Consider the following 25,441-nt stretch of genomic DNA (forward strand, 5'->3'; position numbering starts at 1 on the left):
ATAAACCAACAAACCTGGTTCAGGTTGGGAAATATGGACAGTTCATGGCAGTGGGAAGAGTTGGGGGGGGAGGGGCAGCAAAAGGCACAAAGCAACCAAGGAGACATAAGAAATCAGAATCAGACTTCCTGCCTTGGCCTACTTCTGTTGGAATATGGTCCTTTACCTTTTCTTTATCAGTATTCATCAGTTTCTTGTCATCTCTGTTCTTCAACTTTCCTGGAGCCTCTGCTATAGGCAGCGATGTGTGAAATATGAAAAGCTTGCCAGCACAGTCGGCAGCCTGTAAGCAAACATGGAAAGGTCCTTGAAGTGACCATTTGAGACTCTGGTCCTTAAGAGCACTCCTCCACACCACCATTTATATTAAAACATAAAAGGCTTTTCAATGAAAAGCAAATGTAGCTTTTCAAGTGACGCATCTTTTACAACCGGCACTTACTGTACATACTGATCTTATTCCCAACATGTTGCAATTTTTTTAAAAAAAATCCAAATATCAACTTATTTGAAGTGTTTAACATTTTATCCATATTGCTCAAGATCCTCTGCATTCCCCTTACAGATTTTTCTGCCTGATAAATATTACCTAAAACAGTGGTTCTCAACCTTTATAGTGCTGCGACCCCTTTAATACAATTCCCCAAAATGTGGCGACCCCAACCGTAAAATTATTTTCATTTTGAATTTATCGCGCCTGAAGCCGTATTGGCTAGCGATCTGAACTGCTTGCGACTGCCTTGAGGACGGAGGCATTAAAGCGGAGACTCCTCCCCTATTAAGTTTATCGCGCTTGAAGCCAGATTAGGCTAGCGATTGGGAGTGATTGCAGCTGGCTTGAGAGGGAGACATCAGAGCCAAGATTTCTCTCTTTTTTAATTCATCGCGCCTGAAGCCGAATTCGGCTAGCGATTTGAAGAGCCTGCAGCTGGCTTGTGGAGTCAACCATTGGAGCGCGATTCTTCGACTCGCAAGTATACTTCCCATATTTTTGATGGTCTTAGGCGACCCCTGGCAAATCGTCATTTGACCCCCAATGGGGTCACGACCCACAGGTTGAGAACTGCTGACCTAGAATTATATAAAATTCTATATGGATCAGTTACCACGTAATAAACAAACTGGATTCAGCACTTACTGCTACTGTCTTGAGAGGTTTACAGAATACTCAAAAAAAAAAAAAAGGAAGAGACTGAGAAAAATCAAGTCAAATTAAGGAGCTGAGGAACATAAAAACTAACCTTTAGAGCTTCCATGCCAGCCTGAATCACTGGAGCAAACACTGTTTCTGTTTCTCTTGTATCAGCAAACATTTCTGGGATCTGATCCAACAGGCTGCAAAATGATGAAAATCGAAGTCAAAATTTAGGCAAATCTCTAGGATTGGCGCTTAAGTTATTTCTGATCAATGAGCACAGATGCTTTATTCCAGCCAATTAGAACTTCTGGAGGAACAAAACCCATCTACGGTATTTTGGGAGTAAGGTAAAAGAGTCCTTGTGGATTTTACTCCACTAGTTGTTGCTGACTATAGGAGATTGTGCGTTTGAAGGTTACTGACCCAGCGCTGTCCAAAGACATTTCCATGGTCATGTGGCCTGCATGACATCACTGAGCGCTGTTATCTTCCTACCAAAGTGGTACCTATTTATCTGTTTGCATTTGTATGCTAGTTTGGCAAAAGCTGAAGCAAGGACGGGAGCTTACCACGTCATGGGGGTCTCGGGTCTCAAACCTAGGCTGCCGGCTTTCCAATCAACAAATCCAGCATTTTAACTGTCAGCCACCACGCTGCCCTATTTCTGGATTAAGTCAAGTTTATTATATATTTTTTTATCTGCCTAATTTTGATCTACAGGGTAGAAGTATTTAAATTTGCACTTTTGGTCTATCAAAAAAACTTCCTACTATAAAGCAGGATAAGAAACAAGCACGGAAATAATTAAACAACTCAGACTGTATAAGCAGGAACTGATCAAAAGCAACAGCATGATTGCTCTCTTAAACTTAAGCTTCCTCCTCTTTCAAGTCCCTTTCAAGGGCCTCTGGTGGCTCAGACTGCTAAGACAGCTGCTTGCAATTAGTGCAGGTTCAAGTCCCACAAGGCCCAAGGTTGACTTCCATCCTTTATAAGGTAGGTAAAATGAGGACCCAGATTGTTGGGGGCAATTAAGTTGACTTTGGATATAATATACAAATGGATGAAGACTATTGCTTGACATAGTATAAGCCGCCCTGAGTCTTCGGAAAAGGGTGGGATATAAATGCAAATAAATAAATAAAAAAAGTCAGAGAATATTTACTTTTGCTTAATGGGGTAACATCTTTATTTATGGTATTTATGGGATACCTTTAATTTTAAGCATAAATTCATGTTTATTTCTCTTAATCTTGTTCAACTTCAAGTTAACGGAGTAACCACTTTTTCTATAGTTCTAATAACCAGTGAAACAGCTCACTTTATGCAAAACGCTTATATCCCTTCCTGTTAATTCAGTTGAAAGCAACTGATTTAACAAATCAGAAGGCACTAGCGCAGCTAATGAGAACAACAAAATGGTCATAAAAAGGTAAAGGTTCCCCTCACACATACGTGCTAGTCGTTGCCAACTCTAGGAGGCGCTGCTCATCTCCGTTTCAAAGCCAAAGAGTCAGCGCTGTCTGAAGACGTCTCCATGGTCATGTGGCCGGCATGACGCCAAAGGCGCACGGAACACTGTTACCTTCCCACCAAAGGTGGTCCCTATTTTTTCTACTTGCATTTTTACGTGCTTTCGAAACTGCTAGGCTGGCAGAAGCTGGGACAAGTAATGGGAGCTCACCCCATTACACAGCAGCACTAGAGATTCGAACCGCCAAGCTGCCGACCTTTCGATCGACAAGCTTAACGTCCTAGCCCCTGAGCCACCGCGTCCCTTTTAAAATGGTCATACTTCGAGCAAAAACTGAATAAAAATAAAACCCACACACTCAAAATGAGTGTGATTCTTAATCCTGGAGAGAAAATGACAGCACGTGCTTGAAGAATCCTATTCCTTGTGGGTGGAAGAACTGGGAGCATCAACTCTGCCCCCTCTATAGGGAGTCACAAACTCTTTTCATATAACACTTTTACATATAACACTTACATGATTAAATATCTTGGAAATTCTGATCTCTTTTGTGTACAGCTAATATTGTCAGATCAGTATGATTCATTCTCTCTGAACGCAGCAAAGTTTTGTTACACTGTCCATAAAATTAGGCAAACTTTGATCACCCACTGATGATTTCATCATCAATGGTAATATATTACTATGCTCTGATCTGTTCAGTTCTGTCCCGTTTTGCTTTATTTTATTTTAATGTTTAATTTTTTGTGCAGATCTGTGCACAGTGCAATGAAGATTGATTGATTGATTGAACCAACTCAGCAAGCATATTTGAATGCTAAATTACTTCCTCAATCCAGATTTTTGTTCAGGAACAATGCTGTATATTGCATGCAATGTGGTTTGAAGGACAAGAAATTAATTCAAATTACCTATAGTAAAATAATCAATCTCACCAGCAATGTTTGATATTTTCAGCATTTCCAGTTATATGTGTTCCAGGTAGTCCTTCCTTTCTTATGTTATGATGGACTTGCCCAGAGCTATTTATGACCTGTTTCTAAACTTCAAATGGCTGCACCAGATGGTCATGTGATGCGTATTTTGGGTGCTTGGCAACTGGCTCAGCTTTATGGCTGTTTGCATTACCCCATGGGCACCCCTTCCTCAGGAAAGCCTTTTTGTGATGGCAATGCTCATTCTAATGATTGCTAACCTTGCCTGAGAGCACTTTCAGGTCACTAAGAACAACAAGAAGATAGACATAACAGGTAGTCCTCAACTTACAACCATTGCTTAGCGACCGTTTGAAGTTAAAATGACACTGGAAAAAGAGACATGACTGGTCCCCGCATTTGCAACTGTTGCAGTTTCCCCATGGTCATGTGATCAAAATTTGGACACTTGCAACAGGCATGAATTTATGACAGTTGTACTGTCCTGGGGGTCACATGATCACCATCTGCAACCTTCCCAGCCAGACTCTGATAAGCAAAGTCAATCAGGGAAGCTGAATTTACTTGTGATTGCATCGCCACTTAACAAATGCAGTGATCTGCTTAACAACCGTGACTAAAAGATGGTTAAAAAGTGTGTGATTCACTTAGCAACTGACTTTCTTAGCAACAGAAATTCTGGTCCCAAATGTGGTCGTAAGTCGGGAATTACCTGCATCAATTTGTCAACGCTCATAGTATATAGGTTGAGTTTTGCTTACCTGGTAAAAACTGTGCGAGATTCGTTCACTTTCACAAGAAAGCCATCAAGCAAAGGTACAAACATATCTGCTATATCCGAAACAACCATCATTTGCGGCTGTGCCAGGGAGCTCTTGACATTATAGAAGTGTAGAACTTTGTTGTACGTGACAAAACCCACCCGGATGGCCGATTCTTCCGTAGTTCCTTCTCTGTTAAAAAAAAAGATGATAAATATAGCGTAAAATGGGCTTGCAAAATCAAACTGAAAAACAGCATCAACAGATGATTGTGCCCTTATATCTACTGACCAAACCCCATGTTTGAGAATGCAGCTGGGAAGTCCTCTCATTTTATAGGATACTTAATTGAAAGACTGACTGAACCGTTTCGCTGAAATAGGTTGATTATAATCAAAGTTTATTATAAAAAATTGGTTCACTAGGACCACTATCTTATGTCAGCAGGTACCTGGGGAGGTAATCCAGGAGAGTCTTCAGTTCTTCACATATCAGCCTGACCAAGCCACTCCGTATTGCATTATATGACACATCAATCATGAAAATAAAAGCAGGAGGGTTGGGATACTTATTATTCTGCAAGAAAGGAAAACAAGCACAATTATTCATTGCACAGTTCTGAGTAATTTCCCCATCTTAGGTCTTGAAAGAAACAAGCTTTAACAGTATTTCTGCCTAGACCAGCGGTTCTCAACCTGTGGGTCGCGACCCCGTTGGGGGTCAAATGACGATTTGCCAGGGGTCGCCTAAGACCATCGGAAATATAGGAAGTATATTTGCGAGTCGAAGAATCGCGCTCCAATGGTTGACTCCACAAGCCAGCTGCAGGATCTTCAAATTGCCAGCCGAATTCGGCTTCAGGTGCGATGAATTAAAAAAAGAGAGAAATCTTTGCTCTGATGTCTCCCTCTCAAGCCAGCTGCAATCACTCCCAATCGCTAGCCTAATCTGGCTTCAAGCGCAATAAACTTACTAGGGGAGGAGTCTCCGCTTTAATGCCTCCGTCCTCAAGGCAATCGCAAGCAGTTCAGATCGCTAGCCAAGACGGCTTCAGGGCGCGATAAATTCAACACGAAAATAATTTTACGGTTGGGATCGCCACATCGTGGGGAATTGTATTAAAGGGGTCGCAGCATTATAAAGGTTGAGAACCACTGGCCTAGACTAAAAGAAACTGCAAATGCAAATCTTACAGTTTTCCAGTACTGACTATTAGCGTTATATCAGTGTTTATCAACTTTGGCAACTTTAACATATTGTGAACCAACTCTCAAGAATTCCCCCATATGCTGGCCAGGAGAATTTTGGGAGTTGGAAGCCCTCTCATCTTAAAATTACCAAAGTAGAGAAACACTGCATTTTATCCTGGCAGCCCTTAATTTTTATGCAAGGTGCTGGCCTCTAGATCCTGCAGATCTAATTTTATAAAAATAAACCCCTTCCGACCCCCATAAGGGCTAATTCAAATTCATCAGAGCAATCTTTTGCGTTTCTTGGCATGTTGTAGCTGGTTCTCTTTTGTCTGGAACCTGAACTAGTTTCTACTGAGGTTTACAATAATTTGATTAAAATTAGCCTCTCTGAAGGGGTAATTAAGGCTCCTTAATCCTTAAAGACAATTACTTATATCATACTGAATATTAATGATGGATGATCTCTCTGCCCATTTAACGAGTGCAGCACTGGAAAGCCAATAGTGAGAAGTGGTGGCAAGGTTTAGAAAGTATAAAAGGAATGTTATTACCCAGAAATAAAGGAAGAGTTCATTAGTAATTGACAGCTTAATCAGCCTACAAAAAGCCCAACAAGAAGATATTTATATTGTTCAAGTCCACCTGAACCAATGAATTTAATTTAATCCAGGGCTGAATACTCTGTCATTTTCCAAGGTTTTGTTCCTCGACCTTAATCCTGACAAAAGTCAGGATTAACGAAATCTATATAATTCCTGCCTACTTGTTTGTGCTCTGACGCCAACTGAAAAGCACTGAATGTTGACTTTCCCCAAGAATTTGTCATTTAGCCTACTGGTCTCTCACTGTAAATAAAATAAATAATAAATTACAAGTAGAGATACCTTGCAGTAGTCAACGGTAGCTAGGTATTCATAGGAGCCCAGTGATAATTCAGGTCTGTCATAGTAGTCCACTCGCCTGCCTGTGTGATCCAAATGCTGGAAGTAATGAGATGGCACTGCGGGGGGAAAAAGAAAAGGGAGTAACTTTTTTTCTGCTTACTTTATTTCTTCTCTCTGTCAGGCCAGAATCTGTGAGTTTCAACTGTTCAACTGGCTCTTCAGAGTTCAGAGCAAGGGGAACAACAGTTGTTAGCCTTTATAAATGCTTCTCGTAAATTGACAACAATGCCATTTGACAATGTACTGAATCCATCTTCTCTCCCTTGGCACTGCCTTTGAATTGAAGGCTTCGTAGCGGGAACATCTGACTTCTGTATCTGCCCCTTCCCTAGCTCTACTTTTTGTGACATCATTCCGGAGAACCTGGAACATTCTTTGAGCTACTTGTTGGTCCTTATAAAGATATCATCCACTTATGGATTTCGGATGTTTTATTTTCATAGGGCTATAGATCAAATTTTATAGTCCTGAGTGGGTTTGCTACCTACATTCTAAGACATTTTAATAGACCCTGCAGCCAATCAGTAAGCAATAGTAATCTTCCTATGTCCATGATGGTGAACCTGTGGCATGCAGAGCCATATCGGTGGGCACGCGAACTCAGCTCCGGCGCGCATGTCTGTGCTGGCCAGCTGATTTTCAGGCCTGCTGGACCTGCTGGAAGTAGGGAAACAGGCTGTTTCCTGCCTCCGGAGGGGCTGGGGAAGGCCCGTTTTTTGCTCTCCCCCCCGGCTCCAGAGCCTCTCATCCCACCCCACCCCGGAGGCCAGAAATGGTCCGTTTGCCAACTTCCGGTCCCACCGGAAGTTGGCAAATGGGCCGTTTCCGGAGGGCCTCCGTGTGTGTGTGTGTGTGTGTGTGTGTGTGTGTGTGTGTGTGTGTGTGTGTGTGTGTGTGTGTGTAGAAGGCCGTTTTCGCCCTCCCCAGGCTCCTAGAGAGGCTCTGGAGCCAGGGGAGACTAAAAAACAGGCCTACGTGCCAAAAGCGTGGGGGGGGGGTTTGCGTGTGCATGCGCGGGTGGTGGGACGCATGGAATTATGGGTGTGGGCACACACACGCATGACACCCCCCCTGCACTCCCCCCGCTTTTGGCACACGATTGCAAAAAGGTTAGCCATCTCTGTCCTATGTCATTAAAATTTAATTTCCAGGTGGTGTTACCTTCCAACAAAAAATGCAAACATATTGCTTTTTATTTTGCATTTATTGTTCTTGCAGGCTGAGGCAAAGAGGCAGTCCCAGAATCAGCGAAATCTGGGGGCTGGGCAGGGGACCGAATGCATCTGCCCTCAGTGTGGAAGGGATAGCCACTCTCAAATTGGCCTTTTTAGCCACGCTAGATGCTGTTTCCAGAGCACAAGACCAGAGTCTTTTGAGACTGAAGGATTCCAATGCATACATACATTGTTCTTGCATTACAATCTTTGCACAAGTGTTAAGAGAATAGCAGAAAGGCTTAGTGTGATCAGCTATGCTCTATTTTCTCACTTTTTTGAGAGAAACCTGGATATACATTTTTAAAAATAAGATGTTCTGCATATTGTATGTTTCATTTCAATAAAGGCAGATTCCTCAATAAGCCAATTGTAAGTAAAATTTAGGGACAAAGGATGATGTATAGTTTTCACCATTTAAATATAAATCTGTTCTTGGATTTTCCCATGACGATTTCTCAGATGAAATTCCTGGTTGGCAGCAAACTGTCCTCACCCTCTACGAGGCCCCTTTCCATAGGAAGCTCTTACCCTCCGTAACGCAGCTACAGAAACAGCACTGGAATCGCCTTCCTCCCTCGATGAACTGCATAAAAGGGCACATGTACGCCTTGCACCTGTTGCACCGAATGGGACCCGATTCTCCATGGTCCACCAAATAAGGAGGGGTCTGGAAAGAAAAAAACACTGGATATCGATGCTATTTACACTCCCCCTTTTTTTTCCCATACATGATACTAAAGAGTGCTTCTGCATCTTGCTCTAGTATTCATGTCCAGAGTAATTTCTTCTTTCTGAAGAGCGAAGCATCAAAGTTAACTCTTGGGATGGAGGAGCTCACTGGGTAAACAAAAGCTTCAAGGGAGGGTTTTCTTTCCCTGGGGTCCATGATCTTGTAATAGTGTTGCTATTTTATCAGATGATTCAGCCTATCAGTCTTACCTCTTCTGCGGGAAGTGCAGCCAACGGTTTTATGACTGCAGCGAGAGGAACTTGAGATTGTTTAGCCATATCAGAAGTGCAGGGAATATTATAAGAAGTACATCTTATATAGCGGGGACTTGCATTACCTTGAAAAGAAGAAATGAAAACTTTTACCTATATATTCTTCAATAGATTTATTACACACACACACACTCATTTCACTGTCTTGCTATTTTTGAAGTGGAAGTTTTTTAAAAAAATTTGCATTTATATCCCGCCCTTCTCCGAAGACTCAGGGCGGCTTACAATATGTTAGCAATAGTCTTCATCCATTTGTATATTTATATACAAAGTCAACTTATTGCCCCCAACCATCTGGGTCCTCATTTTACCTACCTTATAAAGGATGGAAGGCTGAGTCAACCTTGGGCCTGGTGGGGCTTGAACCTGCAGTAATTGCAAGCAGCTGCTGTTAATAACAGACTGTCTTAGCAGCCTGAGCCACAGAGGCCCTTGAATTTATATCCCGCCCTTCTCCGAAGACTCAGGGCGGCTTACATTGTGTAAGTAATATAAATAACACAAACATGATCTCCTTCGAGTGAAAGTTGGATCTTACAACATTATCCTGGGACACGTATATTTGCCTTCATTTGTGAAACCTAACAGTTGATAACTAGATGGGCATGTTCATACTGCTTTCAAATACAGAATTAGTTTGCTGTTTATTGCTTTCCTCCTGAACATTTTTTCTTTTCTTTTCTTTTAATCTAGCCTGCAGCTCAGATATGCCACGGTTATCTCTGATCCAAATAGGCTTGCAGCCATGATGGTTAACCAACCAATAATAAATCAAGTAATGAGGCCCTCAACCCATTCCGAGCCCTAGACCTGGGTACACAGACGATTTTGTGAAAGGCCAAAAGGCTTAGGTCCATTATAATCTCCGAGGGGAGAATATTCCATCAGGCAGGGGCTACAGCACAGGAGCTAGTTCTTGCCAGTTGACACACTGTGATTGACAGGATATGCGGCATGCCCAATCTGTTGGATCAGACCGGACAGCTAAAAACACTTGGAAAAAGATGGAACTTCAGGTAACCCGGCCCCAAGCCATGTATGGTTTTAAAGATAACCACCAGCACCTGGAAACACACCAGGAGCCAGTGCAGTCCACAGAGGAGTGGTGTTACATGTGCCATGTGGCTGGCACCATTTATTACCTATACAGCTGCATTTTGCACTGGTTAAATTTTCTGAATGCTCTTCAAGGGCAGCCTACAGTAATCTAAGCAGGAGGTTACAAGGGCAGGGGTGGCAGTAAGCAGGGCCTCCTGGTCCAGGGCTTGTGGTATAAATGTTTTAGTAAGTCCACAAAAGCATCATGCCATAGATGTCAACATCTGGACTGCCTGTTTACCTATCTGATTTGTATCTCAACTTCCCTCAGGAGCTCAAAGTAGTGACTTTTTGATTTCAAGTAAAATTTAATTTTAAATCAAAAAGTCACTACTTTGAGCACCTGAGGGAAGGTGGGATACAAATCAAATAAGTAAACAGGCAGTTCAAATTTTGACATTATGGAGCAATTTTCAGGAATATAAATATGTATTTGTGCATTGGTATGTGTAGGTATAAATATATGCTTCTGTATACCTGCATCTATTTACCTATATATATCTTCTTGCCCAATAGAACTCATAGCATTCAAACCTTGAATAGGACTGACTTACTCCTTAGTGTTTTAATGCTTATCATTAATTCAAGGAGGTCAAGCTCTGATCTCCGTATTCTCTTGGAGCTATGTATGTTATTCTATGTAACAGTATTCAGAAATTTAGTGTGAAAATACAGCATGGCAAACTTTGTGGCTGAAGAGCACAATATGAATGCATAATGAAATTCTGAACAGAAAAACTGCAGTTCTTCACTATATAACACAACTAACTTAATCCAAGTGTTTATGCCGAACACAGGAAATTTCTTTTTTGATGGTGCCTTCGTGGAGGCTATTTTACCTTGATCTTTCACCAAGAAATTTGTAGTGACAAGAGGTGGGACTTGCCCACGTACTCCTGTGATGAAGGGCTCTGACCCTCGGTTGTTTCTGTCATCTTCAATAACCTGAATCTAAAATGGGAAGCAACAAGTTAGCACTACAAAAGGTTTTAGCAAAGGTTGTGATAATATAACATACAACGTTTTTAATCCTTAAAGGAGGATGTTCATTTTAAACTTCTACTTGTTTTGCTAGGATTGAAATCAACAGTCCAAAATTAGTGTAGTTAATATACTTTGCAATGTTCACTTCAATATATGTTGTCTATAAAGTTTATAAAGTCATTGTTTACATTTTTTTCTTTTTTTGCAACTGGACAGTCAAGTTATAGCTTAAAATTTTATGCTGGACCATTACAACAGCATTTTTGTTTATCAGGTGTCTTCTCTCTCTCTCTCACTCCCTCTCTAATATTTAAATAAACTGCTTTAGGAGTTTCATGATAATCAACACAAAGGCACTATGAAAAGAAATCAGCTCTCATTGAGATATGCTAGACTACCCTAAATCAGATTGTAAAAAGAAGTGATCCTTGAAACTAAGATAATCATAATCATCTAGAGCAGGGATATCAAACTCTATTTCATTGAGGGTTGTGTTTGACCCTGGGGGGCTGGGGGGCGCGTGGCCAGCTCAATGTCACTCGTGTCGGGGACGCCTGTGGCGGTCCAAGCACTCTGCCAGAGAAAACGGAGCTTGGGAGTGCCGCCTGTGGTCCTTGCGAGCTCCATTTTTGGCTGCGATGGCCTCCTGCAACCCTCTGCCAGCCAAAATGGAACTCGGGAGGGCCGCACACAGCCGTCCCTTTTTGCTGGCAGAGGCACCATGGACCGGTCCTTCGCTGTTTCCCGCAGGCCAGATCCAAGCACCGCACGGACTGAATCCAGCCCCTGGGCCTTGAGTTTGACACCCCTCATCTAGAGAAACTAGTGGTCAGAGAAAAGGCAAGTTCAACATTATTTTGTACTCTAGTTTTCTTCCATCTACTTCCATCCCTGCTACATGCCTAGATATATTATGTGTATTTTAGATGCAGCAATCCAATTCCTGAAAAAGAATTCCATATTTTTGTTGCATACTTCTGAAAAATCTTAGGCCAGATTTTTCAAAACCACCATCTTTTTGCTTAGCAGTATCCTGCTTCACCAATACTATTCCATCTGCTCCACTAAAGCTATTCCAAAATTCTCTTCTAGGTTAAGAATAGTAATGATTTCTTGGTACTACCTCATACGGATTCTCCTCCTAATCACTCAAAAAAGAGCATTGTTAAACTCATGACGCAATGTACTACTTAATTATTTCCTAATACCTGGATTATAAATCTATTCCTTATAATGTTATCAAAAACAATTTAAATGTAACCTTTTAATTTATCATCCAATTCACCTTTCTAACGGGAATGCTTCAACTTCCTTTCCCTAGAGAATTAGATTATTTTAAAGAATATCTCTTATGATGAAAATGACTATAAGTTTCCCTTGATTAGAAACACACTCATCAAGAGATTGCACAGAAAATTGAAGTGACCACACCAAGACGACTTTTTTTTTTGTTCCAGCTGTAAAAAAAACTAAGCGAAGTTGGTAACATCACCAATCTATTTTACGTGTTGTGACCAAATTCAGCTCATTCCCAAGACAAAACAATGTAGGAGCAATAGGCAAGTGACATTCTTTGTCTTCATGAAAACAATAATATGAACTGACCTGCTGCTTAATTAAAATGAATTAATTAAAAAAGTAGCTGTTAAAGTCATGCTACAGCAGGTATTCAATACATTACATGTCCAATTTATTCTTAAATATTCATCCTAAGTATGTGCTGTAACGATTTCTCCAGGGGTTATTTGCTTACACGAGGCTAGAGTTGAAAGGAAAATATATAACCTGCTTATCTTTTGTGGTTTTAAATGCCAAGCTTCTATTGCCCCTTGATTTTTGATGTAACAGATGATTTCCACATTTGCGGTGTTTTATTCTGTTTATCGAAATGTGAGCAGAAAGAGAGGAAGAGGAAAGGTGGATGGACTAACACCAGGGATGGTTAACAAGGGGAATGATTTTGCGGATATACACAGGCAGCCACCGACATGCAGACAAGAGCAGACAGAGAGACAACGCACTTACTGGGCTAGGAATTGCATCAGGATCTATTCTGTGCCTGGGTTTCTGCTGAGGTGGCAGCTCATTGAGTTGCTTTTTTTGTTTGTTTAAAAGGAAAAAAAAAGAAGTAAAATTGCCACAAAAAAAGGGAAAAGAGAGACAGAGTAGTAAAATAAAAAGTACCAAGCAGTGTTACTCCTGTCTATCTTAATTTCTACCACTGTTAAATATATTCATCAGGATAGTCTTCATGCAAAGGTGGGTGGGGGATAATACTTGGTTAGGTTTTCACATTTTATCTCCATTTTATCTCCATTAGAGGGAGTCCTCTCTTGATGGAGTCGGCAATTCTCATGCTTACTTCGTGTTTTCAGAATTACAGATTGAGATATGCTCAGATTCTCTGAAAATGCCTTTAAAGGAAAAGCAGAAAAGAAAGCAGAGCTGCTAAACACTTTCTTGTTGGTAAACCTCAGCTTTAAAATATAGAAGGCTGAACTTCTTTTCACCAGCTAAACTGGCATTGCAACGGAAAAGGCATTTTCAGGTACTCTCGGGAGAGCCATTGCAACTACCACTGGATATAAACAAAAGCCAGAATTCCATCATAACATTCATTACCACTGGAGAGGACAGGTTTGTGGTAATATGGGAGGCTTGGGTCCTTTGAATCTGGTCACAGATTCTTAGAATCCAGTCCGTAGCACTGTAGGGTTTACAACATGCTATTATGCTAGTCAAGGTTCCCTTAAAAAAGCAGATAAACGTCAGTATGCCTCACTTTAGTAACTGTGAAACAGCCAATTGCATGCCTAGTATGATTACTGGCCCCTATTTCAAATGTAAAGGGACACGGTGGCTCAGGGGCTAGGACATTGAGCTTGTCGATTGAAAGGTCGGTGGTTCGAATCCCTAGTGCTGCAGTGTATTGGGGTGAGCTTCCGTTACTTGTCCCAGCTTCTGCCAACCTAGCAGTTTCGAAAGCACATAAAAATGCAAGTAGAAAAAATAGGGACCACCTTTGGTGGGAAGGTAACAGCGTTCCGTGCGCCTTTGGCGTTGAGTCATGCCGGCCACATGACCACGGAGACGTCTTCGGACAGCGCTGGCTCTTCGGCTTTGAAACGGAGATGAGCACCGCCCCCTAGAGTCGGCAACAACTAGCACGTATGTGCGAGGGGAACCTTTACCTTTACCTTTTTATTTCAAATGTGCTTTCCATATATTCAAAGAATCAGTCTAAGCTACCAAAATTATTCATGTGGATAAACATGGGCTAAACATGATAGTGTTCCTACTAGTTCCTATAATCCTTTTTCAACTCTGGCATGATCACAGGAAATGCAGTGGGCAAATCTGTGATAATCTAATCCAGGGGTCTCCAACCTTGGTCCCTTTAAGACTTGTGGACTTCAACTCCCAGAGTCCCTCAGCCAGCAAAGCTGGGAGTTGAAGTCCACAAGTCTTAAAGGGACCAAGGTTGGAGACCCCTGATCTAATCAATATGCTATTTCTTTAGAAAACACAACTCTGGAAGCAGTTAGAATGCTAAGAGGGATAGAAAAAGTAATGTGCAAAAATGCCCTTTGGCTGTAGGAAAGGACTATGAATTAGGCAAATGCAGAGGAACCAAGAGTCTTGTTTTTCCTTCCCCATCACTTTCTAGAATAGGACGTTAAATTCTAAAAGTGATCTGGCTCACTTACTGGGCTAGGAATGGAGTCCGGGTCTAGTCGTTTGGGCGGTGGCGGCGGTGGTGGTGCTGGAGGCTGACTTCCATAATTTGCTGGTCCAGGGAAAGCTGGACCATACACCGGTTGAGTTCCTCTATTTTGCCCAAAAGAACCTGAAAAAAAATGATACAGATATACCTTTATTTGAATGCATAACAGAATTTAAAGGTTATACAATATTAATCTCAACTGCTTTTACTAAACTCAGATTCTGATTATACCAACTCAAAACTTCAATTTGAACAATTTTACTTAGAATCCTAAATTAAATCCTGTAAATAAGTGAATAATGCTTTTCAGGATCACTTCTGAAATTTAAGAAATTTAAGCTGTATTAATTACTTTAATACATCTTGACAATATTTCCACAGAAAAGCTTTGTAAAATTAGAATTTCAGACTGGGTCAGAAAAGTGGCATACAGAATCTCCCACACTGTATATTAAAAAGAATAAAGCAGCAGAAAAGAAAGAAAAAATTATGTTGGAATATTTGCTTCCATCTGGATTTTCTGAACTTTTCCATATTTATCACTATTGTATATATTATGAGAGCTTCACAGATTTCGGCAAACAAATAGCATTAGGTTTAATCTGTTAATTTTAACAAGATAGCAAATAAGACCCCCCCTTTCTTGGGACTCGTCCCACTGTGCTTTTTATCGAAAGATATCATGTTCCTGCATTAGAAGTTTCACATCTGGGATTACCGTATTTTTCGGAGTATAAGACGCACTTGCCTCCCCCCCCAAAAAGTGGGCCGAAATGTCTGTGCATCTTATACAGCGAATATTGCGGTGGGGAGGGGGGTTGTTGCGTAGCTGATCAGCTGTTCTAGAACGCGCCAAATGGGTGGTGGCGAACAGGCTACGGCAAACAGGCTGTGGCGAGCAGGCCAGATGAATACCGGATAGATGCTGGGAGGCAAAGGCAGATTTTTTTTCTTGTTTCTCTGCCCAAAAGCTTGGTGCATCTTATAGTCCAGAGCATCTTATAGTCCGAGAAATATGGTAATTACTTTTAGCATCCATAAGATTTGAACAATTTTTTAAAAAGTGCAATTCTCAATTGTTAAAAAAATATCGCAAAGGCAGCTATGAAAATGACCACTAATTCACTGTTCATTATGCTTGAAAGCAAATTAATTTATATATGGAAACATATCATATCTTAAGGTAGGAAAAATATTAGGTGACCAAAAATGCCAGGGTTTTTTTTTTTTTAAGTTTTCAAAATCAGCAGAAGAAAAAAATTATATGAAAAATGGTACCGGAAAATCTAGAGAAAAGGGCTACATGTACCACAGTAGAAAGACTACACTAGGAATTGGTTTTTTTTAGATTTAGATAATGAAGAAATTGATATTTTATGATATGAAATTATTATTCAGCATCTTAGAGAAAAAAAGAGATATTAGTATCTATTATACAATTCAAATGAAATAGTAAGATTCTACCAAACACCACCCTATCTGTTCTGTCCCCTCTCTTCCTTCCCAAAACAATACGCCAGCCAAGGCGTCTGCCAGCAATTTATTTACACTTGGCTGGGTTTCTTCTGACAACAAAAGTTCTGGCAACGTTCCTTCACGTGCCAGCCAAGTCCTTATCAAGTAGCAGTGTGCCGACAGACCGTTGCCAGGGCAACCAGGAGTCTGCAGGATGAACTAAAGTACTCACAAGTAATCCCAGCCTTCAGTCCAAAACAGTCAAAGAGCCAGTAGTCCGGAACTTTGTCCGACACAAGGGCCTACGGAGCACTCTCCCTGCTTTTATCCCTTGTGGGGTGTGGCTCCATGACTCAGCACTCCCTGGGCCTGCCCCATCCTTTCCTCTGCTGCACATGTTAATCTTGGCGTCGCTGTTTCGCACCTAGCCAAGATTGATCCTCAGCAGCTGGTTCTTGGGGTGTTGCCAGGGAGGAGGAGGGGTTGGGGGAAAGAGGCCTTTTCAGCTCCTCCTCCTCCTCCTGGCCTGCAGCTGGAATCTGGGATGGTGCCAGGGAGGAGGAGGGTCCAGGGGGGGAAGGAGGCCTTGCCAGCTCCTCCTCCTCACTCTCCGAGTCATCCGGCTCCAGGAAGCCAGGCCCGGGGGCCGGAGCCACAACACTATCCCTCCGTCCAAATCCAATTCAGAGGGCCGAAAGGAGCCTCTGAATCAAATGCTGCAGGAGAAAAAGTGCAGGGAGCAGCTCACCCACATGAATATAGGCCTCACTAGTGTTTGGATACAGCCCATTGACCTTCCCTTAGATGTAAGTTAGGGACCAATGAACGGATCGTTTTTTACAGCATACCATTTTGCTGCAATGCATATCCTGGTTGTGAAGGATGGACGGGAGGTGGTCCCTGCAGTCCTGTTACTGGTGGCCCAGGAAGTGGTCCCGTCATAAGTGGCTGAGGTGGTGGTGAGGTCACATGATTTGGCTGTGAAGTGAGCAGTCCAGTAACTGGTTGTCCAGGCAACAATGGACCCTGCATTGTGGGAGGCCTCGAAATCCCCGTAGCAGCAGGATAACTGGACACTCCAACCCCAGCAGTTGAAGGTGGGGGAGCAAATAGGGGAGGTGGAGCGGAAGAATGCAGGGCTGATGGACCTGATATAGGTGGCTGAGCTATGGGAAGACCCTGAGACAAGGTGGTAGGAGGCAATCCATGAGATACATTGGGAGGTGCTGGTCCTTGGCCTGAATATGACATATATTGCACAGATCCAGGTGCAGTAAAACTTCCTGAGGCCGATGAAACCGATGTTGGAGGACCTGAGGAGGAGATGCATCAAACAAAATTTAACAACTATTTCCATGTTCTTGGTAGACTTGGTTAACATACTGTATATTGATGACTGAATTTTGTAATGTTCCTTAACATTAAGGAACATCCTTAACACCCGATTGCCTCCCACCGACCCGTGCGCTCTCACAGAGAGGGACTCCTTAGGGTGCCGTCCGCCAAGCAATGTCGGCTGGCGACCCCCAGGGGAAGGGCCTTCTCCGTGGGGGCTCCCACCCTCTGGAATGAACTTCCCCCAGGACTCCGCCAACTTCCTGACCTTCGAACCTTTTGCCGCGAGCTGAAGACATATCTATTTATTCGCACAGGACTTGCGTAGGATTTTAGTTTTTAATTGGGTTTTTACTGTTTTAATTATATTTTAATTTGGGCCAATTTAATAAGTTTTTTAAATATTATTTTATCTTGTATTTATTTTTGTTCTGTTTTATCTGGCTGTAAACCGCCCTGAGTCCTTTGGGAGAAGGGCGGTATAAAAATCTAAATAAATAAATAAATAAATAAATAAATAAACAAATAACTTGACTGATTTCGTATGCTAGTTACTTTCATTACACACGTAGATGTATTTTCATTTAATAACAAAGAAAATACAGTACATGTGAAACCATACTGATTACCTCAATTACCCAAGCTTTAATATAAGACACATTTGAGCAGCTCTTAAAACTTGAATTGGACTAAAAATCAAGACTGACAATAATGCCAATCCATTAAAGTCCAGATCAATTCAAATAGGCAATGAAAGATCATATTTTCCAGGAAGTAATTGTCTCAGGAATTTTTGCCAATGCCAAGCATGCATGCCACAAAAGGAAAACAGATCAATTAAGAATTCAATTCAATTCATATATAATAAAGGGGGGGAGGATTTCTATTACTGCCTGCAAGACAATTATAGGCCCCTAGCTTCATTGTTTTGTATTCCTTAAATAAGCGAATCAACCTTCAAACTTTAAGTGACTTCTGTGAAATAATATAAAGCTATAACAAAGTTTTGACACTGAATTTAATTCCGCTCATTGTTAATGCATCATTTTAAAGTACAATATATTTAGTCTGGATTCAACATCTATTCTACACACACACACACACACACAGCTCTTTCAAATTCAAGTAATTTATAAAGAAATGGATGACCTACACTATACTATTTTAAATCAGGAGCAGGCAAGCCACAGACCACATATGGATAAGACCACAAATACAGCTACAAATTTTAATACTATGATTTAAATCCATCTTTCTCAACATGGTACTGTAAACATATATCCTAATATATGTCATAACTATCATAACTGTTACTCATAATTCATGGAAGACAAGTATCACAACGTCTCATTTTGGACCACGCGAGCAATATTTCTTTCCTTTTCTCAGCATCAGGCAGAATACTTTTTAATCACCCTTTTTATGCTTCTTTCAGCACTGCTATTCAACCTATCCCGTTTTTTTATTAGGTTGTAACTGTGCATGTTGTCCTGCACTGTACTGACACATATTCTAGAAGCTTTTATTCCACAAGTACGAACAGGTGAGAGTTTCAAACGAAACCAATGGATGTGATTTTAAATGCCGCAGCAGGGGCAGGCAATTGATTTTCACAAGCGGCCACATGAGAAACTGGGATTGTTATGGAGCTACGCCGCTGCTCCCCTGTGCCAGACAGGGCTAATCAAAGGGCCAAATTTGGCCCTTTGACTATGTGGCCATAAAATGCTCAGGTTTGCTGTACAGATACATCATAGTATATTAGCAAGATTGAAGGTGCCCTGAATCGTTTTAAAAACCAGCGGACAATGTGTGTTTCAAATCAAGATCAAATCTTGTTGAATTCAAGCCCTGCCCATGTCATTTTCTTGGCCTTCTGGGATGTTGATTTGATTTTCCAACCTACAGTCTTGATGGACGCATCCTCAATGCCAATTACTCCTTAGCTGGTCAGTGATTTATATTATTTACTAGCTGCAGGATATTTTTCTCTTCGTAGTATTTTCAATATGAGAAGTATGTGTATGTTGAGGAGGATAATCTTTCCTGAAGAATCTTCCAAACCAAACCACCCACAACATGCCCGTGTTACCACTTCTCACCATAGCCCAGTCCAGCTGGGGATGGGACAGAGGATGATCCCCTGCCTATCTGCATTTCTGCCACCTGACTGGTCAGCTGTTGGGTGCTAGTTGGAGGCAGTCCATATTGCTGGAAAGCAGGAGTGTGAGCCACAGAAGGAGGTGCTGTGCCCACCATGAATTGTTGAGAAGCAGAGGCTCTGGAGGGAAGAGAATGAAGACAGCTCTTTATTAACATAAGTCACTTAGGTTACATCATTGCTTATACTTAGCCCTGGAAAGAGACAAATCCTTATACTTCTTGGATTGTGGTGGATCTAAAGTTCTTTTTCAGTTCAGAACGGGAAATTTGAATAATTGTATACTTTATGTTTCTTTCTGACAATATCATCTATGGATAATGGATAAGATAAAGCACAAAGGGCCATTGTAGAAATAACTTTTAAAGTGTTTAAATTTGGATCTAAATTTCAGGAAGTGACTTTCAGAAAGAACTTAACTAGAAGGAAATAATCTGACTTTTCAGACAATGTCAATTATCCGGGTATTGCACACCTTTTATATGTACAAATAGGATTGACAGAGGCACCTGTTGGCAGCTCCTTAAAGAAGCCACACCTTTTCTTGAGATCACAAAGCTATGGCTTCTGACAGATGCAATGAAGACAACCATGCCGGATTCAAATAGTGCATGTTGTTATTATTTATATTTAAAGACCAGCCAAACAAAATGACTCTGGGCAACTTACAATTAAAACAAAAATACCTACAGTATGTATGTATGTATGTATGTATGTATGGGCATATATGTATGTACTAGCTGGACGCCCGTGCTTCGCTACAAAACTATGTGATCGGGTGTGATAAATTGACACTTAAAGCCTGAAACTTAATGCAGAATGTATAACTCCATAGCATCAGAGCATATTAGTATAAGGCAACTGGCAGTTGGAACAGAGGGGGAGTGGAAGTAGAATGTCCAAGCCCACAGGCCTGATGAGTCACACACTGGCCACGCCCACACCTTATTTAGCGAAGGGGTAGTATCAGAATGTGTGAATATAAGGCAACTGGCAGTTGGGACAGAGTTCCTTTCAGGTGGGAAAGGGGAGTAGAACATCTAGCTCCTTAGCATCAGAGCATGTGAATATAATATTATATGAAATAATAATGATCTGATGATCATTTCAAAAAATCCTTTCTTAGCGAGCACCTAGAAGCCAAGAAGAACATACATGGCAAATTTCAAATTTGTAGGCTTTACGGTTCTGGAGATTTGGTGATGATGCGTGACAGGCTCACATCTCAGAGAGAAGAGCCTAATGGATTTTGGTAAGATGGCAGAGCTGTGGGAAGGAATCATATTCTTCCCAAATATTTCAAATGAAAAAATGGATTTATTTCTTCAATACCTCTTCATAGTTCCTTATTCTGTTATAATTTCATTGCCTTTATTTGTAATTTCCTTAGCATTTTGTTGTTTGAGGCACAACCACTACAAATAAATAAATTTCACCCTACTTGAACTTTATAGTGATATTAAAAGAGTGAAGATATTAATTTGTCTTCAGCTTTTGCCACTCAGATATTTTCCTGTATTACTGTAGATCCACCCCCCGAAAATCTGTTGTATCTTTTATTATTCTTCGCCAATACAAGGTGTTTTACATATTGGTGACTGAATCACTGAGGCTCTGAAGGTTTGTTGTTTGTGAGTCTCCTAAACTAGTGATCTGTACTCTCTGTAAAGGCACTCGTGGTAAAAAAAAAAAATCCTAACAATGGGATATAATATTCTTGGTGCTTGCCAATCATTTTAAAGGATTTTAGAATAATCAGGTAAACACTTTTATCAGCAGAAGAGAATATATGTAGCTCAGGGTTGAACTGTGGAGTCCTTAGTTGTTTGCTTGGAGACATTTCATTATCCAATTAGGTAACATTTTCAACACTAGAACTAATCAGATGAAACCTCTGCAAGCAAACAATCAAACTCAAACAGCACCAAGGTTGTCAGTTCCTATTTACACTCTCCATTTATTCTCTCTATCCAATGCAGGTAGTCCCCAAGACCACAGCTGAGTCTGTTGCTAAGCAAGACAGCTGTTAAGTGACTTTCACCCCATTTTACAACTTTTCTTGCCACAGTTATGAAAGGGAAGCCTTGCGTGCTGTGAGGCCAGGCTGGTGAGTGGGGCATGGAGGATCTGGTGGCAGGCGCGCTGCTGATCTTCAACTTGTGGCAGACATCCGGGCTGGAATGCAGTCAGTCTTAAGATCTGACCTACGCGTCTGCCCCGGAGCCAGTGAGGAGCTGCCCCACTGCCTTGGCCCCATTCCTGGGCATGCCCACAGGAGGCAGCGAGAGCTGGGGTTCTGGGCGAAAGAGAAGCACTCAGAATGCAGTCAACCTGCGGGGCAAGATGGTCCCTAGGGATGCCAGGCCCCATGAACTCACCGCTTCCTGTGCGCGTGCCCAGGAGGCAGGACGGGGACAGCCTCTCGCTGGTTCCAGGGTGGACCCACAAATCTAAGGCTGACTGCATCACCAGGTTGCAGATCAGCGTCCGGTTGGCCTGGGCTGGGCCGAGATGCCTCAGGCCGGTCCTTCGCTGTTTCCAGGGCAGCTCTGTGGGCAGATCTAACCACACTGCGGGCCAGATCTGGCCCGGGGGCCTTGAATTTGACACCCCTGCCTTAAAAGATGAGCATTACACAACTCTAAAAACTTGCTTTCCACTTTTTTTTCATGTAAGAGCATAGCTATAGCACTTAGATTTATATACTGCTTCACATGCTTTATAGCCCTCTCTTAGCGGTTTAGAGTCAGCATATGGCTCCCAACAATCTCTCACTTTTCCACTTCGGAAGGATGGAAGGCTGAGTCAAAGTTGAACCGGTGAGAATCGAACTGCCAAAGTGTTAGCACCCAGCAGTCAGCAGAAGTAGCCTGCTGATGGCACCACCACGACTTAACTATTGTCGTGGTGTTGTACTTATACGTAACTATTGTCACACACAATTTGTCTGCCTCCAAAGTTTTCTGGGCAATCAGGGAATAATAAAAGTTAATACAATCCTAGATAAAACCACAAGCAATATACTGTAACTAACAATTGTCAGAAACAATAAAAATACAAAACTAAGGCAAGTTTCTTTAAAATAATGAAATTACTTAGCTTACTATGACTTAAGTGTCTAAGGGGATGGCAAAAAGAAGCTAAGCTGTTCCTTTTAATCTAAAGAGCCCTGAATGGCAGCTGGGGCCAGAGTCATAATCTGCACTCAATAATAGATTCCATTTCTAGAGAACAGCAGAAGTCTGCACTTGAATTATCATGCCTCACCAGGATCAGGATCTGGCGATAACAGATGGAAAAAGAACATGGGAAGGATGAGAAAATTAAATGAGGAAGTAATAAAAACATCTATGAAGATGGGAAAAATAAGCCCAAGAAACATGAAAAGCCGAGACCCATTGTCTCATACATGCGTAAGCTTCCCTAAGCTGAAAGGGATTTAGTTTTAAGGATATGAACACCAGCCGGAATTACAGCTGCATAATGAAAAGAAGCTGCCAGAGGTCATAACCATCTTTCTTAGGAAAACTTTAAGTTGAAAACAATGATATAGTGAGAGTATTTTAAAAGTACTCTCAACGGACACTGCAGAAGTATAAAGAAGCATGTTTTTAAAGCCAATATCTCCCAATTTATTGAGAGCTATTTAAGACTATTAGAATCCTTTTCCAATCAGAGGATGCTGTATGCCCATTAGCGTTTTAAAGTTATTGTTTAGCAGCTTCGCATACAGGGGAAACTTTATTTATTGACTTATGGAGTGCTTTTTGCACTTTCTATAATATAGCTAGTGTTGCATATTCTTAAAAATATGAAACACTATATGAAAAAAATCAATAAAACACCATACTATAAAACTAGTGAGTATGGAATGGCTAATTCCAATTCATGCTTATACTAGCAGCAGCACTATTCATTATAGATACAATCTCTCACTCTAGTGTCTCAAATGCTCTTTGGAGCATCCAAAACGTCTTAAATGTCCGGAGTGAGAGTGCCAAATTTTTAACACATCAGTGACTGTTGCACAAGAGCTCCTGCAGAAAATGCTTGCTTCCGACTTCCCCATCATCTTTCAAGTGAGATCGGGAATCTCCACAAGCATAGTCTATAGGCTAATCTACAATTTATGGCAAAAATATGGTAAGATAGAATGCCATGTTTTCTGTCTTCCCGTTCCACAAATAGCAGGTTGACGTCCTGACTAGTCTTTTCTTAAATACCTTTGCATGGGAACTGTAGAAGCAGGTATCCCATTTCGTACATCTCCTTGTCCAAACTGACTACAGGCAGGTTGTTCAGAAGGGATTAACGTTCCCGATGTCGATGCAGATGCTCCAGATGAGGTGGGAGGAGCTCTTAGAGAACCTAGAAGTATTGAATTCCATTGTCAGTTACACATCAGTTGTCAACATTGTTGGCATGACCATTCATAAAAACAACATGAAATAGACCCACAGTATTAAATGTAGTATATTATCTTTTCAGGTATATTTTCATGATACACAAGAATTTTATTATGAGAAGGAGAAAATAAAAAATAAAGATTAGCTACATATGACATTTGGCAGAGGACCCACCAAACAACAGGAGAAAATGCTTTTGTGTAAGAGAGAGAGAGAAATCTGTTAATGACAGTTTAGTTATGAACAAATCATGCTGTTCTGTTCAAACTCTGCAATTCCTCATGCAGACAAAAATAGCTAATAAACTACAACTAGCTCTTCAGATGGTTTATTCCGTGTGACATGTGCATGAGGGATTCTAGCTTGTCCCTCTCCCTGTTTTATCCTGATAATATACAGTAATATACAGTAATATACAGTAAAGGAAAGGAAAACTAAGTCTTGTTACATAGTAGAGGAAGAAAGGCCAATCAGCCGATTGGCACATATTAAGATAAATCAATCTTTATGATTAATGAACAGATCAGCACTGCAAGTTAGAAGTTCTAGTACACATGAATGCTGTGCTTTTTTCGGATAAATAACACAAAGGCCAGAATTAGAATTGGAAAAATATTAGCATCGTTTTCATAGCCCACTACTTCCTAGCTTTATTTTAACCATCAGGTTAAAACGGTCTTACATTTTAGTGTTTCTACTATTTCTGGAAAACACTTTTGTTACTAGAAAGTATTTGTGATCGTATTAGGATTGTTCCTCGCTGCACAAAACCTTTGGCCTACAGTCATGCATTTATAGGGAATATCCGCAAATACCTCATTTCCCTACACTACAACAGCTTAATATTCAGATGAAGTGTAATAGTTAAAGCAAATGCATTAGAAAGTCTTTTTTCACACGATAAATGGAAAGCATTTACCTAGGAAGTTAGGAGCAAAGGAAGCATCAGAATCAAGAGAGACAGGAGGATTCTTAGAAGGAAACCCCAGGGAAGGATAGTAACCTAGAAAGGCAAAGGTATAATACAATGTGTTTGTATGTGCCCATTAATATGTATTATGCCAGATGTCAAAAATGGAAAAACAAATATATTATTATATACATAAATATAATAAATTACTTCTTTTCCCTCCCACCTAACAGTCACATGACTGAAAAGCAGCACAGGCAACAATAAAGCCTAGCCAGAGGAGGGTTTTGTGGTATTGGCATTTAATGGCTTAGCAAGGTATTTATTTTCAAATAGAGTCGTCACAGGGGGAAGGGAAGGAGCAAAGAAGCTGTGTTTTCAAAAGTGCTTATACGAATCAATCGACATTAAAATGTTCTACTAGAATAGAATAGAATAGAATTTTTATTGGCCAAATGTGATTGGACACACAAGGAATTTGTCTTGGTGCATATGCTCTCAGTGTACATAAAAGAAAAGATACGTTCATCAAGGTACAACATTTACAACACAAATGATGGTCAGTATACCAATATAAATCATAAGGATTGCCAGCAACAAAGTTATAGTCATACAGTCATAAGTGGAAAGAGATTGGTGATGGGAACTATGAAACGATTAATAGTAGTGCAGATTCAGTAAATAGTCTGACAGTGTTGATGGAA

General features: G+C 41.0%; 1 protein-coding gene across 3 annotated transcripts in view; it reads right to left on the reverse strand.

Moving 5' to 3' along the window:
• Window positions 1-25,441, reverse strand: part of SEC24C (SEC24 homolog C, COPII coat complex component) — a 61,427-nt gene that overhangs the window by 14,563 nt on the left and 21,423 nt on the right. Inside the window, exons 3-15 of one of the 3 annotated variants that reach the window (XM_058188573.1) lie at window positions 24,747-24,830; window positions 23,645-23,789; window positions 19,363-19,541; window positions 16,774-17,238; window positions 14,454-14,593; window positions 12,772-12,840; window positions 10,602-10,713; window positions 8,602-8,729; window positions 8,191-8,329; window positions 6,386-6,501; window positions 4,760-4,884; window positions 4,309-4,500; window positions 1,242-1,335 (exon numbers count right to left, since the gene is read on the reverse strand). In XM_058188573.1, the coding sequence (XP_058044556.1) occupies window positions 1,242-1,335; window positions 4,309-4,500; window positions 4,760-4,884; window positions 6,386-6,501; window positions 8,191-8,329; window positions 8,602-8,729; window positions 10,602-10,713; window positions 12,772-12,840; window positions 14,454-14,593; window positions 16,774-17,238; window positions 19,363-19,541; window positions 23,645-23,789; window positions 24,747-24,830 (1,988 nt within the window). The remainder of the gene's footprint in view (window positions 1-1,241; window positions 1,336-4,308; window positions 4,501-4,759; window positions 4,885-6,385; window positions 6,502-8,190; window positions 8,330-8,601; window positions 8,730-10,601; window positions 10,714-12,771; window positions 12,841-14,453; window positions 14,594-16,773; window positions 17,239-19,362; window positions 19,542-23,644; window positions 23,790-24,746; window positions 24,831-25,441) is intronic. The other 2 variants (XM_058188575.1, XM_058188574.1) reach the window with 2 other exon arrangements.

Source organism: Ahaetulla prasina, chromosome 6, assembly GCF_028640845.1.
Source record: "Ahaetulla prasina isolate Xishuangbanna chromosome 6, ASM2864084v1, whole genome shotgun sequence".
Classification (NCBI taxonomy): domain Eukaryota; kingdom Metazoa; phylum Chordata; class Lepidosauria; order Squamata; family Colubridae; genus Ahaetulla; species Ahaetulla prasina.